The following is a 20198-nucleotide window of genomic DNA, read 5'->3' as shown; positions in this document are numbered from 1 at the left end:
CCCTGGTCCTCCCCGCTCCACATCGTCCCCAAGCCCGGCGGGGGATGGCGGCCCTGTGGTGATTATCGCCGCCTCAACCACATAACGACGCCCGACCGCTACCCCATTCCCCATATACAGGACTTCTCAGCACATTTGGCGGGGACGTCCATCTTCTCGAAAATCGACCTCGTCCGTGGTTACCACCAGGTGCCTGTGCACCCTCAGGATGTCAAAAAGACAGCGGTAATTACCCTCTTTGGACTTTTTGAATTCCTACGAATGCCCTTTGGGCTTAAGAACGCGGCACAGGCGTTTCAGCGCCTCATGGATTCAGTCCTGCGGGACCGTGACTTTTTATTTGGATGATATTCTGGTTGCCAGCACCTCCAAGGAGGAACACCTCGAGCACCTTCGGGTCCTTTTCCGACGGCTTCAGCAGCACGGCCTCATCGTTAACCCGGACAAATGCCGTTTCGGCCTAGCGCAACTTGATTTCCTGGGCCACCGCATAACCCCCGCTGGGGCAATGCCACTTCAAGTCAAGGTGGAGGCGATCGCGGAGTTCCCAAAGCCGAAATCCATGAAAGCCTTACAGGAGTTCCTGGGGATGGTGCACTTCTATCATCGTTCCATCACCAGGGCAGCACAGCTCATGCGTCCGCTCTACGAGGCCCTCAGAGGCACGACGGGAAAGGAGCCAGTGGTATGGTCGCAAGACATGGATCGCGCCTTCGAGGAGATGAAAGCTGCGCTTGCCAATGCGACCATGTTAGCACACCCCCTGCCAGGAGCCACCATTGCCCTCACGACAGACGCGTCAGACTACGCGGTGGGGGCCGTCCAGGAGCAGTGGGTCGACAGCACCGAACAACCTCTGGCCTTTTTTAGCCGCCAGCTACAATGGCATGAGCGCCGGTACAGTACTTTCGATCGAGAGCTGTTGGCTTTGATTTTGGCCATCCACCATTTTCGTTTCCTCCTCGAAGGACGCCGCTTCATCGCGTTTGTTGACCACAAGCCATTGATGTTCGCAATGGCCAAGTCTGCGGAACCATGGTCGGCTCGGCAGCAACGGCAGCTGACGTACATATCGGAGTTCACCACCGACATCCGGCATGTGGCCGGTAAGGACAACGTCGTCGCCGATTGCCTATCCCGTGCCGCCGTCCAGGCTGTCCAATTGGGCATTGACTACACACAGATGGCGGTTGACCAAGCGGACGACCCGGAGACCCAGGGTTTTCGTTCGGTTCCAACCAGCCTCCAGCCGAGGGATGTGCCGTTCCATTCCGCAGGTACTACTCTGCTCTGCGACGTTTCGCTGGGTGCACCCCGTCCGATTGTCCCGTCTAAATGACGTCGAGCGGTTTTCGATGCCAAACACGGCCTATCGCATCCTGGAGTGCGGGCATCGCAAAAGCTGCTGGTCTCCAAATTTGTATGGAGGGGAATACACAAAAGACGTCAGAGACTGGGTGAACACTTGTGTTGTTTGCCAACGGGCCAAGGTGCAGCGGCATGTCAGGGCCCCGCTCGCCACCTTCGAGGTTCCGGAGCGGCGATTTATTCAGATTCACATTGACTTAGTGGGCCCGCTTCCACCTTCCCAGGGCTTCACGTACCTTTTGACGATGGTGGATCGCACCACGAGGTGGCCGGAGGCAGTCCCCATGACGTCCACCACCTCTGCGGATGTTCCTCGAGCTTTTGTTTCATCATGGGTAGCCCGTTTTGGTGTCCCTGCGGATATTTCGTCGGATCGGGGGCCGCAATTTTCGTCTGAACTGTGGAACGAGGTGATTTCCGTGTTGGGCGTTAAACTCCACCGCACAACGGCCTATCACCCGCAAGTGAATGGCTTGTGCGAGCGGTTCAACCGTTCCTTGAAGGCGTCGCTCAGGGCCAGCCTGCTGGATGCATCCTGGGTCGACAAACTGCCGTGGGTGATGTTAGGACTCCGCACGGCGCCGAAGGAAGATCTCCAGTCGTCGTCGGCGGAGATGGTTTACGGGCAACTGCTTCGAGTCCCGGGTGAATTCCTGCCGTCCCCTACGCGACCATGGTCCGCGGCCATGCAAAGGGAGACTCACCGGGATGCGGCCCGCTGTTTCCGCCCAGTTCTGACCTCACAGCACAGTTTGCCTACGTCCAACGTCCTGGGGGAGTTGTCGAAAGCCAAGTTCGTGTTTGTGCACCAAGACGGCCATCGTAACCCGCTCGCACCTCCTTATGCTAGGCCCTTCAAGGTTTTGCAGGCAGGGGACAAGAGTTTTGTGATTGACGTCGGGGGCAAGCCGGATCACATCTCTATCGATCGCCTCAAGCCTGCGCACCTGGACCTCGAATGACCGATCGAGCTGGTGCAGCCTCCGCGCCGCGGCCGGCCGCCGCCACACCTGACAACGCCGTGTTACCTACCAGCTCGCCGCCTGCTCAGCGTTTTCTCCTCCGGGAATTTCGGAGTCGGTCCAACAGACTTGTCCGACCTCTTCAGCGATTGACTCTTTTCGTTAAAGACAATTCTGGGGGGACGTATGTGGCAAAACCACTAAGAGACTCTCACAGTGACTTGTATAATTGTCTTTAATAAATGTTATTACCTTTCAATGTTGGCTCTGGTTAAACAGAGCTAGATCGACAAAATCGCGCTCTGACGCGATGACGTCATCACGTGGGTCATGTGACGTTCCCAACGGCGGGAAACGTGATGGCGTCATGACGTCAGAGGTAGAGGGCGGGGCCAGCGGGTCCTCGTGTGGAGTGAGAGAGAAAAGACCTGTTTAGAGCTTCTCCTGCATTTTCTTGTTTTGTAAAGTTTTAATACATTAAACTCAGTTTGTTAACTTCCAGTGAGTTTATTAGATTCTTTGCTAGGAGTGCAGAGACTCCTACAGTCTCCTTATTTAAGGAAGGATGTAAATGCATTGGAAGCAGTTCAGAGAAGGTTTACTAGACTAATACCTGGAGTGGACAGGTTGTCTTATGAGGAAAGGTTGGACAGGCTAGGCTTGTATCCACTGGAGTTTAGAAGAGTAAGAGGTGACTTGATTGAAATATATAAGATCCTGAGGGGTCTGGACAGGGTGGATGTGGAGAGGATGTTTCCTCTTGTGGGAGAATCTAGAACTAGGGGTCACTGTTTAAAAATAAAGGGTCGCCCATTTAAGACGGAGATGAGGAGAAATATTTTCTCACAGAGGATCGAGAGTCTTTGGAACTCTCTTCCTCAGGGGGCGGTGGAAGCAGAGTCTTTGAATATTTTTAAGGCAGAGGTAGATAGATTCTTGGTAAGCAAGGGGGTGAAAAGATATCGGGGGTAGGCGGGAATGTGGAGTAATCTGATCAGCCATGATCTTATTGAATGGCGGAGCAGGCTCGAGGGGCCGAGTGGCCTACTCCTGCTCCTAATTCGTATGTTCTACAGGAGACGAATCTGGGCAGTCCAATTTATGGGAGCACGGATACAAAAAGGGGAAAAGCACAGGTCGGTAGAAATTGGCTTTCATTTCAATGGTGTTGAAATTGGTCATGCGCAGGGACGCAATATGGCCGGGTATGGTCCCGGTCACCTATAGTAGGCGCCGCCTGATATTTACTTCCACTGATTTCAATAGAATTGAATATCAGGCATGTGGTACAAGGGAGGGCTAAATCCAGTAAGCTTTGTATCCCTGGCCAGGTCCTATTTCACTCCCAGTGTGTTACTCCCAGGCCTCACAAGGACAGCGGGTGTCAAAGGGCAAAGGGCACTTTTACTTACTTTTAAGTTCTCTTCCGTGGTTTGAGGTTAAGAGGTCTTTTTTGCAGAAGAGTAGAAGGAGCTTTGTTCCGAGTTCAGGTTGTCCCTGAGCCGAGAGTTCTTGATGCTGACACTGGGCAGAACCTCATGACCATCTACTATCTGCATTGTAACCGAGCCTCTAAGTTGGTAAACCTTCCCAAGCGCTTCACAGTGGAGATATGAAAGTCCGGTGTTAGAAAGAGCAGATGACCTAACTTGTGGCCAAAGAAGGTTTTTAAACGTGGGGAATAGAGGTGCGAAGGAGGAGGGACTTAGTGAGAGAGAGCTCTTGCGAATTCTATGGCCTCTAGCAGATTTCACTGATGCCTGTCACCTAGACTAGTGCCACAATATGGAGAGACAAAACGCAGTAGAGAATTATTCAGCAATCTTTCGTCTGGGCTGTCAATTTATGTCACTGGTGGATTCCCTCCCACTATCGCCGAGAATCAACTCTAGCAGAGATTGGATGTGGAGAGCTTTGCAGCGTGAATTCAGGTCGAAACAGTTCCCCTTATAACTGCAATACAGAACTAGGTTAAAATATTCGCAAGAGTAGATGCCCCAAGATAGAGATTTTTTTTACTTCGAATGTTAAGCAACGCCTCGATTTCAAAATTCTCATCCTTGTTTGCAAATCCCTCCGTGGCCTCGCCCCCTCCCTATCTCTGTAATCTCCTCCAGCCCCACAACCGCCCCCCTCCCCGAGATATCTGCGCTCCTCTAATTCTGCCCACTTGAACCTCCCTGATTATAATCGCTCAACCATTGGTGGCCGTGCCTTCTGTTGCCTGAGCCCTAAGCTCTGGAATTCCCTGCCTAAACCTCTCCGCCTCTCTACCTCTCTTTCCTCCTTTAAGACGATCCCTAAAACCTACCTCTTTGACCAAGCTTTTGGTCACCTGCCCTAATTTCTCCTTATGTGGCTCAGGGTCAAAGTTTTTGTCTTATAACACAGCTGTGAAGCGCCTTGGGATGTTTTACTACATTAAAGGTGCTATATAAATATATGTTGCTGGTGTTGTTGTATGTGGAAAGTGATCCCTGCGGTTCAGGCAAATTTGGGCGTTGTATCCGGGCTGAGCTACTTTTGATGAAAGGGTCCAATTTAAATGAAGAGGATTGTCTCAATGCATATTTAGCATTTCTACGGTAACTGCGCAATGAGCCTTTGAACTTAATGAAAGTATTGAGAGTCCTGTGCGACATGCGCAGCGGAATCGATAATCCCTTAATAACGAGCCGGGTTCTGAATCGCCTAACAGAGTTTACCAAGTTAAAATCCTTTCTTAACGCGTCGATCAGACTGCTGGTCAAATCCTTCAGGAGTTGCAATGTTTGAGACTGTTGTGCAGTGACTTTAGAAGAACTAGGCCGAGATACCGCCCGTTGTGTGCCGCCGCCCGGGTCGAATATCTAGGCCCATTGCTTGCTCGCTTTCAAGCTTCTGGTTCAAAATGGAGAGAATAAGCTCTCCAGGTTTGACGCCCCCTCTCCTTCTTGCAGGAAATGGAAACGATCCCAAAGTTTTCTCCAACGTGACTTAATAATGAACATCATGTCTTAAGGGAAGCCAGATTAATAATCATTGGTAAAAAAACAAAAAGATTGCTGAAAAAAATATTCGGAAGATTTTCATGACGCCGGGGTTTCCGCTTCTATGACCTCAAAAATCAGGCTGGCGAGGACAGTGGCGAATGCCCAGCGGCTATTGGGCGATTTTTGCCATCGTTCACAGCGCTTAATTGACTCGACAATTAGATGGAAGTACTACACAGTTCAAGGCTGTCAAAAGGCTATGACCCGAATGAAGAAATCTATAGGAAGGCAATGTAAGTTTTCCGTTACTTACGAAGTTTGATACGTTTTGCGATGGAGACCTTATAGTCGTCGAAGGCTCCTCTTGTACTGAGTCCTGATACGTTGACGATAAATGCTGGGAAGAAATTTCAGGAACCCAAATGTCAGAACATTATTTCAACGTGTTGAATTTATCATAGATACTGCAGATGCCTGGTTCTTCAACATCAGGTGGGTTCACTTCAGTACTGTGAACTCCTCCCTTTTGTTGTCGCTGCTTTGCTTTGCCACTAGACTGGTTCTTACTTCCTGATTTAGATCTAGCTCTGCAATCTGTTGAAATATGGCCTTGCTGAGAAATGTAAAATAGAATATATATATATATATATATACATATATAAATAGCCAAATATAATTATTTCTGTTAAAGTCAAGCTAGCCTGCATAATATATACATATATCTATATATATATGTGTGTATGTGTGTGTGTGTGTGTGTGTGTGTGTATTGTACAGGCTAACTTGCTTTGGTAGAAATAATTAAATTCTGTTGTGAAACTGTGAGAAAGTGTTGCTAGAGATTTCAGGAGAAATTTCCAGATCCAACCCTTTATCTGAAATAGAATACCCTCGATACTAAAAGAGATAAGGGTGAGCTGGTGGCGAGGAAGTTTCACCCGAACTTAGTAACTAAAGTGACGAAAGTGGACTGGGTGAAATTTCGCTGCGTCGTTTCCCATTTCTGAGTGCCACGCTGTTGCATTAATGTGGAGACGGCGCCGAGGCATTAAAGTAAACCCCCCGCCCTAACAAACAACCTCCAGGCTCATTTTCCAATGGTGTGTGAAAAGGACATCTCAGAAGAAGAAAAAAGCCAGCTGGCCGCTATGTATTAGCGACAGAGTGAAGATGCCCTGCGGTCGCTCATTTTTTTTTAAGCAAGGTAATTAATGCATTATTTTAAAATCTCCGTCTGGCTCTATGGGACACAAAGGGTGAGCAATGTAATCGTGAGTTTTGTAATGTATGTAATGTATATATACCTTAAGGGAGAGAACTACTTTTTACAGCTCCTGTATACTGTAGTACCGGCAGTGACCACACCTGTATATAAACCCTGAGTAGTGATCTGTAGAGTTAGTTCTAGAGTAACCCTCATTCAGTAAACACCTGTTGAATCGTTCCCTGCAGTCTGTTGTCTGATTATTGAAGGACACAACAGTAAGATACACGGACATAACAAGTTTCACACTGCTTTACCCTTCTGCACCAATCAGTTCAATTCTGGTTCTCAAAAGAAGAGTGTTGTGCGTTTGCCCTCGTTAGAAAATTTCAAAACGAGCTTTATAGAAACATAGAAAAATAGGAGCAGGAGTAGACCATTCGGCCCTTCGAGCCTGCTCCGCCATTCAACTGATTTTCTATCTCAATAACATATTCCCCCTCTCTCCCCATACCCCTCGAGGCCTTTTCTGTCTAGAAATCTATCTATCTCCTTCTTAAATATATTCAGTGACTTGGCCTCCACAGCCTTCTGTGGTAGAGAATTCTATAGGTTCACCACCCTCTGAGTGAAGAAATTTCTCCTCATCTCAGTCCTAAATGTCCTACCCCATATCATGAGACTGTGACCCCTCGTTCTAGACCCCCCCAGCCAGGGGAAACATCCTCCCTGCATCCAGTCTGTCTTGCCCTGTTAGAATTTTGTATGTTTCAATGAGATCCCCTCTCATTCTTCTAAACTCTCATGAATACAGGCCTAGTCGACCCAATCTCTCCACATACGACAGTCCTGCCATCCCAGGAATCAGTCTGGTGAACCTTCGCTGCACTCCCTCTATGGCAAGTAATGTTTGATGTTTTACTGTTTAGAAGGAATTGACAATCTCATGTGACACTGCAAACCAGCCTTCGGGCAGTATAACTACCAGCCTGTGTAGCTCAAGTAGGCAGACACTGGAGTTTGGAGAGAAGTGCTAAATTTGTGAATGCTGTAGTTTCGGTAGTTAAGGCCACAAGGGCGCTTCCCCAATCATCATGGTCTGTTTTTCTCTCCGATATCAGTTTAACAAACAATTGTTAGCTAGACACCAAAATAAGACTGGCTGTTCATTTAAAGAAATGTGTTTTGTTTTGTTTACAGTTTTTGAAGAATTCAAATCATAGATTGGTTACAGGAGGCGGCCATTCAGCCCGTCGAGCCAGTGCCAGTTCTCTGCAGGAGCGCTTCAGCCAGTCTCACTCCCCTGCCCTTTCCCCGTAGCCCTGCAAATTTTTTTCCTTCAGGCACTTATCCAATTCCCTTTTGAAAGCCATGATTGAATCTGCCGCCACCACCCTTTCAGGCAGTGAATTCCAGATCCTAACCACTCGCTGAGTAAAAATGTTTTTCCTCATGTCGCCTTTGATTCTTCTGCCAGTCACCTTAAATCTGTGTCCTCTGGTTCTCGACCCTTCTGCCAATGGGAACAGTTTCGCTCTATCTACTCTGTCCAAGCCCCTCATGATTTTGAACACCTCTATCAAATCTCCTCTCAACCTTCTCTGCTCTAAAGAGAACAACACCAGCTTCTCCAGTCTATCCACGTAACTGAAGCCCCTCATCCCTGGAACCATTCTTGTAAATCTTTTCTGCACCCTCTAATGTCTTCACATCCTTCCTAAAGTGCGGTGCCCAGAATTGGACACAATACTCTAGTTGAGGCCGAACCAGTGTTTTATAAAGGTTCATCATAACTTCCTTGATTATTCTAAATGTGTTGGTGAAAACCACTTTCAGTGAGATTAGTCAAACTGTGTTAGGTGGGGGAGGCCTTCATTCACTTACATGAATCAGTTTTGTTAAATCCCCCTGTATGAATCTTGCCAAAGGCTGTGTATCAATTATTAATGTTTCTCTTTAAATTGCGATTGGCAAATCTAGCATTTTATAGCAGAATGCTGAGAGTCAAAGCATACTGTTGGATAATCTGCGTCCAATCTTAAAATTCCCAAACTGAGGAATCCAAATCATTTACCGTATTCTACAATCGGACTGTAGCAGGCGAAATCCATCCGTGCGTCTCTGTCTACATCTGGGGAAAAAGTTCTTCTAATGCGAGGGCAGTGGCCTGAGAGAGAGAGAGAGCAAAGAGATCACAAATAAAACCTACAGCGTATCCTGCAATGGGATCGATTGTTGGGCAAAGGCCATTCTAGTGGTTTCAAACGGACGGAGTGTGGGAAGAAATTTGAACAGAAATAAATTGGTTGCCGTTGTGAAATAGAACAGACTGTCAGTCTGACAGCTGTTTAGTGCTAACAAATTCACAGCGTTAGGGAGAGTGGATAAAAGTTTCCCCACATGATTGTGAAAAAAAAGCAGCAGTTGCATGGGAACGCCATCACCTCCACGTTCCCCTCCAAGTCACACACCATCCTGACTTGGAAATATATCACCATTCCTTCATCGTCGCTGGGTCAACATCCTGGAACTCCCTCCCTAACAGCACCGTGGGAGTACCTTCACCACACGGACTGCAGCGGTTCAAGAAGGCGGCCCACCACCACCTTCTCAAGGGCAATTAGGAATGGGCAATAAATGCTGGTCTTGCCAGCGACGCCCACATCCCAGGAATGAAAAAAAAGACTCCAAGCCGGTTGGTTGATTTGAGTCGTTTGACACCTTCTACTGGGAACTGTTGTGAAGGTGAATGGAAAGTTATAGAGATATTAATGTCCTGTTAAAGTAACAAGCTCTTCATTTCAATGAATTGGAAACAATTACATCATAAAATATTAACATGATACAAACGGAATGCAGGTATTATGTGTATCCCATCTTCTCCCAGCAGAAAGGGAATTTAAAGGAAGCAAATAATTCTTGGCGTTAGTTGTGTAAATCAGCGGGAAATATTTCAGTGGGTTTACTGCAGGTTGGGAACGGGAGCTTGGCAATCTGTTTAACTTAAAGCAGAAGAAATTGAGATTTAAAATTGCAGAAATATCGCGTGTTCTCAGCTATTGCTCGGATATATCTGTAAATCAAGGCCTTAATGTGAAACGCAACAATCGGACAAAACTTGTATCTAATGTTGGTGTTTGTACAGTCAAAAGGAGATTATCTGAGCTTTTCTAGAAACCAATTCCCAATAATGCTGAAGGTCTCTGACAGCACAGATCAGACTGTGCCAAAAGACTAAAGACGGCTGATATTGATCTTTATATTTTCTAATTATACATTGATCGAAACTTACCTTCAGCGCATTCGCAGACCTCATTTTGGCAGAGCTTTGATACGATGGTGCTTTGTTCCGGTGCATTATAAAATATGGTGCATTTGGTACCTGCAACCCAAACATCAAATCATCAGAATGGAATCACATAGGGAATGGGATTGACTGGATTGTTCTACAGAGAGCCGGCACGGACTCGATGGGCCGAATGGCCTCCTTCTGTGCCGTTATAACTCTATGGTTATGACACTACTGCTATTGGCCATGGCAGCCGTGGCTCAGTGGGGAGCACTCTCGTCTCCGAGTCAGAATGTTGTGGGTTCAAGGCCTCACGCCAGAGACTTGAGCGTAAACATTTAGGCTGACACTCCTGAGGGGGTGCAGCACTGTCGGAGGTGCGGTCTTTCGGATGAGACGTTAAACCGAGGGCCCCGTCTGCCCTCTCAGGTGGCAGTATTTCGAAGAAAAGCAGAGGGAGTTCTCCCCCGTTTCCTGGGGCCAATATTTATCCCTCAATCAACATCACTGAAGCAGATTATCTGGGCATGATCACATTGCTGTTCGTGGGAAATCGCTGCCGCGTTTCCAACATTCAAATAGAACAGCACCTCATCTTTCGATTAGGCACTTTACAGCCTTCTGGACTCAACATCGAGTTCAACAATTTCAGATCTTAACCTCGGCCCCTATTTTATCACACGGCAGCTGGTGATGATTCTGCCGTTCCCATTTACACCTCCTCTGGACTCATCTTTTGTTTCTTTACTTGTCCCGTTACCATCTCCTTTCGCTTTGTACCATCATAGCCTTTGTAATTTAATCACTCCTGCCTTCCACCCTATCACAGACCGTTCCTTTTGTTCTTTCTTCCCCTCCCGGCCTTTCCCTCCCTCAGCACTTGCTTAAATTCTCTGGCCTAGAAATTCAGTTGGCGCCGCGCCAGGGCTTTAGCGCCGGAAATTTAGCGCCGGCGCTAAGTCCCCCTGCGCGCGCCAAAAATTCAGTAGCGCTGCGCCCAAACGGCTGCCGGCACTACAGGAGGGTGTCAGCGCCTCGAAATGGGCGCTGACTGCCGCATTGCGGCGCAATTCCGGCGCTGCGGCACCCGATGCGGTGCGGCAGGCTGGGGAAGTGCAGGCCACCTCCTTCAGTTAAGGAGGAGCTGCCTGCACCCGCCCGCTGGCCGTTGAAATCTTGAAAAAAATGAGCCCGGCACCTCGGAGAAGTGCCGGGCTCGCAGGCCAGACGCATCTGTTCCGCGGTGGGGGGGTGGAGGAGTCCGGGGAGGGAGGTGCGGGCAGGCGGCCGGCGGGAAGGCGGCCGGCGGGAAAGCGGCCGGCCGCCACGCGACCTTAATGCGCCGGCGTTAACTCGCGTAGGACTCTGCTGAAACATCGTTAGTTGCGGCTGCCACGGGCGAGGCGGCCGCAACTCAATTTCGGCGTTGGGGCCCGTCACCACGGCAACCGGGACGCTGTGCACACCGATGACGTCATCGGTGCCGGCGCAGCGCAACCGGTCTAACGCCGATGGCAGGTGTTGTGTATGTAATATGTGTGCTACTTTGAACCTATGGACAGGACTGCACTACTTGTTGGGCGTAGTGATACGCAGTACCACTCCTGGCCATAGGGGTATAAATAGTACTGTGGGTACTGATCCCCCTCAGTTCCCGCCTGTGGGCATGAAGTAAAGACCTATGTATAGTCCCTACCTCCAACCAGTAAAGACCTGTTTGAGTTATACGTTTAAGTCTTTGTGTTAATTGTTCAATACAATACACATACTTAACAGCAGGGCCCCACTGAATTTACAAACCGGCCATAACTCCGGCGCTAGGCCCTCTAGCGCCTCAAATGGGGCGCTAACCCTACTGAATTTTCAGCCCTCTAACTTTTTCCAGTTCTGATGAAGGGTCATCGACCTGAAACGTTAACTCTGTTTCTCTCTTCACAGATGCTGCCTGACCTGCTGAGTATTTCCAGCATTTTCTGTTTTTATGTCAGAAAGCACTGGGGACGTCCTGATGTCACTATATAAATGCAAGTCTTTCCTTAGATGCAGATTAAGAATTTATTTTATATTCGTTCCTGGGATGTGGGCGTTGTTGGCAAGGCCAGCATTTATTGCCCATCCCTAATTGCCCTTGAGAAGGTGGTGGTGAGCTGTCTTCTTGAACCGCTGCAGTCCATGTGGTGAAGGTGCTCCCACAGTGCTGTTAGGGTGGGAGTTCTAGGATTTTGACCCAGTGACTATAACGATATGTTTCCAAGTCAGGATGGTGTGTGACTTGGAGAGGAACTTGGAGGTGGTGGTGTTCCCATGTGCCTGCTGCCCTTGTCCTTCCAGGTGGAAGAGGTCGCGGGTTTGGGAGGTGCTGCCGAAGAAGCCTTGGCGAGTTGCTGCAGTGCATCTTGTAGATGGTACACACTGCAGCCACGGTATGCCAGTGGTGAAGGGAGTGAATGTTTAAGGTGGTGGATGGGGTGCCAATCAAGCGGGCTGCTTTGTCCTGGATGGTGTTGAGCTTCTTGAGTGTTGTTGGAGCTACACTCATCCAAGCAAGTGGAGAGTATTCCATCACACTCCTTAATTGTGCCTTGTAGATGGTGGAAAGGCTTTGGGGAGTCAGGAGGTGAGACACTCGCCACAGAATACCCAGTATCTGACCTGTTCTTGTAGCCACAGGATTTATGTGGCTGGTCCAGCTAAGTTTCTGGTCAATGGTGACCCCCAGGATGCTGATGTTGGGGGATTCAGTGATGGTGCTGTCATTCAATGTCAAGGGGCGGTGGTTAGATGCTCTCTTGTTAAAGATAGTTATTGCCTGGCACTTGCGTGGTGCAAATGTTATTTGTCACTTTTCAGCCCAAGCCTGAATGTCATCCAGGTCTTGCTGCACGCGGGCACGGACTGCTTCATTATCTGAGGAGTTGCGAATGGAATTGAACACTGTGCAATCATTGGACATTCTGAATGTTGACACCTGCTAATAACACTACATATCTACATAAAGAGAGCTGTCGCTTGACCAATAGACAGACAAAGAATCCTAAGTAATCACACTGGGGCTGAAATAATTCTCCATTATGGTACGGCTCGTGTGTGTCTCAGTGTCAGCTCCTGTACAGGTTCAGTGCACAGCAGGTCAAAGGGGATGATTCACTTCCTGAGCCATCAACCTCAGGAAACTCCCGGCTCATTGTGCATTCAAAACAGACTGTAATTAGGCAGCGTCTCTACTCACTTGGGTTGTAATAGTCATAGAGAGTCGCACTTGCTGGTTGTATTAATCCAATGGGAATAATTTGCTTTGCACCAAATACAACACATTCTCTGTGTTCAGTAACCTACAGGGGAAACAATCATCAAAGACGCTTCAGAAACAGACACACATAAAATGCACAGTTCACGGTTTTAGATAGTCATTACGCAGCATACTAAATACAAGAATATTATTCATGTTGCAAGAATGAGGAGAAATTCTTTCAACATATTGCACTATTGTGACTGGACATTATTAATTTGCTGATCTATGAATAGTTTTATAATTAATAAAGCCTCCCTGATGTGCTGATTTCGCTCATTTGAACTCTGGTGGTAGAAGGAAGCTCCAATTGGTTTCAGGGAGCTGCAATTGTTCTCTCCATTCTCGGGCTATTGAGGGTGAAGATTTTGTTTCCAGGTGACTGTCGAGCAAACCTTCCTGTGGGTGGGCACAGGGCGAGAGTCCCGTAAGCACTGGCGGCCTTGCCCTAACTTCTCAAGTCCCACAGATTGACAAGACTCAGCCTAGGCAATACCGCCAGATAATCCGGTTACCCAGGGCTCGTGGAACTGTACCAGGAGAGAAGGGAGCTAACGTATACAAAATTATTTACAAAATGAAACACACGCACAAATAGTGACATTACCGTCTCAAGATAGAGGAGCACTCTCCCGTCTTTGAACTCGTATGAATCGATGTACCTGTCGGCAAGATACTTTAACTGAAAAATAAATGTATTTCCAATTACTGTAAGTTCAGTCACATCCATGCTTTACTGATATAAACATGTTTCTTGCTGTGCATTTTAATGCACTGATGTGAGGCTCCCTGTTTATTAATGATGGTTACTGATCCACATTGTCGCAACCTGTGCAAGGAGACAGAGGAAAGCGAAGCAAGGATAAAAACAAAAAACAGGAAGGAGAAAAGCAAATGTGGAAGGCAGAGAAATCAAGGGTGTAAATCAAACAAGGCCACAGTAAATAAGAACTCTAAAAGGACTAAGAGTGTTAAAAAATCAAGCCTGAAGGCTTTGTGTCTTAATGCGAGGAGCATTCGTAATAAGGTGGATGAATTAGCTGCACAAATAGATGTAAACGGATATGATATAATTGGGATTACGGAGACATGGCTCCAGGGTGACCAAGACTGGGAATTCAACATCCAGGGGTATTCAATATTCAGGAAGGACAGGAAAAAAGGAAAAGGAGGTGGGGTAGCATTGCTGGTTAAAGAGGAGATTAACACAATAGTAAGGAAGGATATTAGTTCGGATGATGTGGAATCTGTATGGGCAGAGCTCAGAAATACCAAGGGGCAGAAAACGTTAGTGGGAGTTGTATATTGACCGCCAAACAGTAATGCTGAGGTTGGGGATGGCATTAAACAGGAAATTAGAGATGCGTGCAATAAGGGCACAGCAGTTATCATGGGTGACTTTAATCTACATATAGATTGGGCTAACCAAATTAGTAACAATACTGTGGAGGAGGAATTCCTAGAGTGTATATGGGATGCTTTCCTGGACCAATATGTCGAGGAACCAACTAGAGATCAGGACATCTTAGACTGGGTATTATGTAATGAGAAAGGATTCATTAGCAATCTTGTTGTGTGAGACCCCTTGGGGAGGAGCGATCATAATATGATAGAAATCTTCATTAAAATGGAGAGTGAAGTAGTTGACTCAGAGACTAGGGTCCTGAATTTAAATGAAGGAAACTACGATGGTATGAGGCACAAGTTGGCTAGGATGGATTGGGGAACGTTACTTAAAGGGCTGACGGTGGATAGGCAATGGCAAACATTTAAAGATCGCATGGATGAACTACAGAATTTGTTCATCCCTGTTTGGCATAAAAATAAAACAAAAAACGGTGACTCAACCATGGCTAACAAGGGAAATTAGGGATAGCATAAGATACAAGGAGAGGACATTTAAATTGGCCAGAAAAAGCAGCAAACCTGAGGATTGGGAACAGTTTAGGATTCAGCAAAGGAGGACAAAGGGATAAATTAAGAGGGGGAAAATAGATTATGAGAGTAAGCTGGCAGGGAACATAAAAACTGACTGTAAAAGCTTCTATAGATATGTGAAGAGAAAAAGATTGGTGAAGTCAAGCGTAGGTCCCTTGCAGTCAGAATCAGGGGAATTTATAATGGGGAACAAAGAAATGGAAGACAAATTAAATACATACTTTGTTTCTGTCTTCACAAAGGAGGACACAAATAAACTCCCAGAGATGTTGGGGAACATAGGGTCTAATGAGAGGGAGGAATTGAATGAAATCAGTATTGTTAGGGAAATTAACGGGATTGAAGGCCGATAAATCCCCAGGGCCTGATAATCTACATCCTAGGGTACTTAAGGAAGTGGCCCTAGAAATAGTAGATGCATTGCTGGTCTTCTTCCAAAATTTTATAGACTCTGGAACAGTTCCCATGGATTGGAGGGTAGCTAATGTAACCCCACTATTTAAAAAGGGTGGTAGAGCGAAAACGGGGAATTATAGACCGGTAAGCCTGATATCGGTAGTGGGGAAAGTGCTAGAGTCCATTATAAAAGATGTAAGAAGTCACACAACACCAGGTTATAGTCCAACAGCTTTATTTGAAATCACAAGCTTTCGGAGCGCTGCTCCTTCGTCAGGTGAAGTGGAGAAATGCATAAAGACACAGCTTATATTGCAGATGCTGAGGTCTGTATGAAAAACAAAAAAACAGACAAAAAACATTTTTTTTGCTGGAAATCACAGCAGGTCCGGCCGCGTCTGTGTAGAGAGAACAAGCCAATGTCGACTCGAGTCTGGATGACCCTGCGTCAGGTGGGGTTACATGTAGCGTGACATGAACCCAAGATCTCGGTTGAGGCCGTCCTCATGGGTCTGCAATATTTGACCCCTTGTGACCCCACCTCATTGTTCTTTGATGTAATGTTTTCCTGACTGACCTGTTTGGACACCATTCACACCTTTGATTGCTGTGATTATCTCTCTGCCGAGGTGTGATAAATGGCAGTTGGAAACATTACCTGTAAACATCTGACATGATTCTCTGACTATATAAGCTGTGTCTTTATGCATTTCTCCACTTCACCTGACGAAGGAGCAGCGCTCCGAAAGTTTGTGATTTCAAATAAAGCTGTTGGACTATAACCTGGTGTTGTGTGACTTCTTACATTTGTCCACCCCAGTCCAACTCCGGCATCTCCACACCATTATAAAAGATGTAATAGCAGAACACTTGGAAAACAGTGACAGGATTGGACAGGGTCAACATGGATTTACAAAAGGTAAATCATGCTTGACTAATCTACTGAAATTTTTTGAGGATGTAACTGGTAGAATAGATAAGGGAGAACCAGTGGATGTGGTGTATTTGGACTTTCAGAAGGATTTTGATAAGGTCCCGCATAAGAGATTAGCGTGTAAAGTTAAAGCACATGGGATTGGGGGTAAGGTACTGTCTTGGATAGAGAACTGGTTGGCAGACAGGAAGCAAAGAGTTGGCATAAACGGGTCTTTTTCCGAGTGGCAGGCAGTGACTAGTGGGGTACTGCAGGGATTGGTGCTAGGACCCCAGCTATTTACAATATATATAAATGACCTAGACGAGGGAACTAGATGTAATATGTCCAAGTTTGCAAATGACACAAAGCTAGGTGTGCTGTGAGGAGGATGCAGAGAAACTCCAGTACGATTTGGACAGGTTGGGTGATTGGGCAGATGCATGGCAAATGTGGATAAATGTGAGGTTATCCACTTCGGTGGCAAAAACAGGAAGACAGATTATTATCTGAACGGCAATAGATTGGGAAAAGGGGAAGTGCAACGAGACCTGGGTGTTCTTGTGCAGCAGTCGCTGAAGGTAAGCATGCAGGTGAAGCAGGCGGTTAAGAAGGCAAATGGTATGTTGGTCTTCGTAGCAAGAGGATTTGAGCACAGGAGCAAGGATATCTTGCTGCAGTTGTACAGGGCCTTGGTGAGATCACACCTTGAGTATTGTGTGCAGTTTTGGTCACCTTATCCGAGGAAGGATGTTCTTGCCATGGAGAGAGTGCAGCGAAGATTCACCAGACTGATACCTGGGATGGCAGGAATGACGTATGAGGAGAGATTGGGTCGATTAGGCTTATATTCGTTATAGAGTTTAGAAGAATGAGAGGGGATCTCATTGAAACATATAAAAATCTAACAGGACTACACAGACTAGATGCAGGAAGGATGTTCCCGATGGTGGCGGTGTCCAGAACCAGGGGTCACAGTCTAAGGATAAGAGGTAAGCCATTTAGGACTGAGATGAGGAGGAATTTCTTCACCCAGAGAGTGGGGAACCTGTGGAATTCTCTGCCACACAGGGCAGTTGGGGCCAATTCATTAAATATATTCAAGAAGGAGTTGGATATATTTCTTGAGGCTAAAGGGATCAAGGGACATGGGGAGAAAGCAGGGACAGGGTACTGAATTTGGATGATCAGCCATGATCTCATTGAATGGCGGAGCGGGCTCGAGGGGCCGAATGGCATACTCCTGCTCCTATCTTCTATGTTTCTATGATTCTAACCTTCCTTATATCTACAAATTAAAACTATTCACATGGCAAAAGGACATTGATTTGTATTCACTTTAATACTGGGTCCCGCTCACACAAACCTACCTGTGAATCGACAGTAACCCTTTCTATTCACTCAGAATGGAAGGTGGAAACTTCCAATGTCCTACAATAGCCGAGACTGACCAGAAGCATTTGGGAGACCAAAATGGGCCAATGATCGTTATGAAGAACCTGTCTGCCTGCATGTCCAAGGCAGAGTGTCCGAATTCCAAGGTACCTCAGAATTCAAGCGCATTCAACAGCCGCACCTTCCTTATTTTTGCCCACTGCTCTCACCGCGGGGCAATAGAAGAGGACTTCACTGAACACGTTTCTAAACCAGTGTGAAATCGAGTAATGGTGTTTCTTCTTCTTCACTCTCTTCTCCCTCTTCTTGGTCACCCACTGGCTGGGCAGGCTGCATTTCTTGGGTGTGTGAAATGAGGAAGGCACAAGTGTGGAGTTATGGTGAGGGGAGGGCGGGAAAGCAAGAGGTGCATGCCAGAAGGAAGATAACGTATGAGGATACCAGCATCTTGTATCCTTTCAGCCCCGCCGTGGCCAAGGACTCAGCCATGCCCTTGCCAAGAATGGCCAGCACTGTCTCCTCCAAGGGGGTGAGGTGAAGCTAGGAATGGGAGGTGTTCCTCGTGTTTGTTACAGATTGTTGGTAGGTGAGCGATGGGGGTGGGGGGTGGGGGAAGTTGTACATTGAGCAGTGTGTGAGGCTAGTGATACAGTTGGTAGGAGACGGCTTTTGAAGATGCACTCACTGACCTTGACCACTGGTCTGAGGTCATGATGCTTCTTTGGGCACTGGAGCCAGGTGGTGGGGGCGACACTGCTGGCAGTGACGGGCTCGATGAAGAGGTCCCACATCGTTCTTTTTCGGGTAGAGGACCTCTCCTGCAGTGTTGACCCCCTGCACAAAGCTGGAGTGCTGCGTGCGAGACCCTGGGTACCCCTTCCCTGGCTTGCTGAGCCATTTGTGTTAGTGCTGAGGCACTTTTCTCAGTTCTTTAGTGACGGAAGGAAATTCAGCTTTAAGAGGTGGAGACTCCCATTTGGGAATTCTTTTTAATGTTTTTTCTCAGAAGGCAGTTGTGGGCTGAAAATTGCATATTTTTACATCATTTTAAATTTTTTCCATTTCAGAAGTCATTTGAAGAATCCCACACTGTTTCGTGAAATCACAGCCTTGCTTCCCGAGACTGTAGAAACAGCAACGTCATGTGGGCACGCCACATTGGAGCCTGCTGCCAGGACCAACATCACCAGGACACTGAGTTTACCGTGGGGCTGATGATAATTAGACTCCAGCGCCAATTTTTTGGTCCTACCAGTGCCATCACTTCCACCGGCCAGTAACACTCGGCCACTTCCTAACATTGGCTTCGGGTAAAACGAAAGTCTGACCTTATCCAGATCTGCCGTCTCCGGCTCGAATCCACTGAGAAGTGAGATGTCCACAATCGCCATTCCAGAGGCTTTCTGACTCCTGTCACCATTTGGTTCATGCCTTTGTGAAATAGAACAACAAGATTCGATTTTACCAAAGTGTGTCAATTGGCGTCTAATCCAATCAGAGTGATGCGGTGTATTGTGGGCACGAATGGAAAGCTAATGGAAAATTTCACTTAGACAAGAAAGAATGTTAGCACAGGGATCCTTAACGCATTGACAGGGAATTACCTCATGCACTATTTTAACAAAGGTGCTCATTTCTTTAAAACAACTGGATCGTTTAAACTGGGGACAGAAGCAATCTCCTTTGAAATCGTCCACATAGTCACATAATAATGTAATTTCAGTCACAATAGTTTTGGTACCTGCTTGAGCATTAGATTGAATTGGGATAGTAAGAAAGAAAGAAAGAAAGAAAGAAAGACAAGAAGGTAGGAAAGAAAGACAAGAAGGAAAGAAAGACGGAAAGAAGGAAAGAAGGAAAGAAAGAAAGAAAGAAAGAAAGGAAGGAAGGAAGGAAGGAAGGAGGGAAGAAAGAAAGAAAGGAAAAAAGAAAGAACGAAAGAAGGAAAGAATGATGAGAAGGAAAGAAAGAAAGAAGGAAAGAAAGAAAGAAAGAAGGAAAGAAAGAAAGAAAGAAGGAAAGAAGGAAAGAAAGAAAGAAAGAAAGAAAGAAGGAAAGAAAGGAAGGAAGAAGATGCGAAGGAAGGAAAGAAAGATGGGAAGGAAGGAAAGAAAGAAAGAAAGAAAGAGTGAATATCTGATTTTCAATTGTTAATGTGATATTGCAAAGTGAAATCTGCAAAATGTGAAATGCCTTAACAGAAGTGCACCATGCAGTCCTAGGACGTTCCAAAGCCATTTACAGCCAATGAAGTACTTTTTGAAATGAAGACCAGGACCTCAAACCTGGCACCAAGCTCATGGTCTACAGAGCAGCAGTGATACCCGCCCTGCTGTGTGCCTCAGAGACATGGACCATGTACAGCAGGCACCTCAAAGCACTGGAGAGGTACCACCAACGCTGCCTCCACAAGATCCTGCAAATCCATTGGCAGGATAGGCGCACCCACATCAGTGTTCTTATTCAGGCCAA

At 46.9% G+C, this 20198-nt stretch overlaps 1 protein-coding gene across 1 annotated transcript in view; it reads right to left on the bottom strand.

The window, feature by feature from the left end:
• Positions 1-20198, bottom strand: part of LOC147095717 (complement C4-like) — a 383861-nt gene that overhangs the window by 13148 nt on the left and 350515 nt on the right. Inside the window, exons 33-38 of the mRNA XM_085973700.1 lie at positions 19055-19157; positions 13692-13766; positions 13025-13127; positions 9799-9888; positions 8581-8673; positions 5616-5699 (exon numbers count right to left, since the gene is read on the bottom strand). Coding sequence (XP_085829826.1) covers positions 5616-5699; positions 8581-8673; positions 9799-9888; positions 13025-13127; positions 13692-13766; positions 19055-19157 — 548 coding nt within the window. The remainder of the gene's footprint in view (positions 1-5615; positions 5700-8580; positions 8674-9798; positions 9889-13024; positions 13128-13691; positions 13767-19054; positions 19158-20198) is intronic.

The sequence above is a fragment of the Somniosus microcephalus genome, unplaced genomic scaffold, assembly GCF_052327205.1.
Source record: "Somniosus microcephalus isolate GS21.2 unplaced genomic scaffold, FLI_Smic_1.0 unresolved_chr1, whole genome shotgun sequence".
In the NCBI taxonomy this organism is placed as follows: domain Eukaryota; kingdom Metazoa; phylum Chordata; class Chondrichthyes; order Squaliformes; family Somniosidae; genus Somniosus; species Somniosus microcephalus.
The sequence above is the reverse complement of the archived record's forward strand: the minus strand, read 5'-3'. Positions and strand labels throughout refer to the sequence as shown.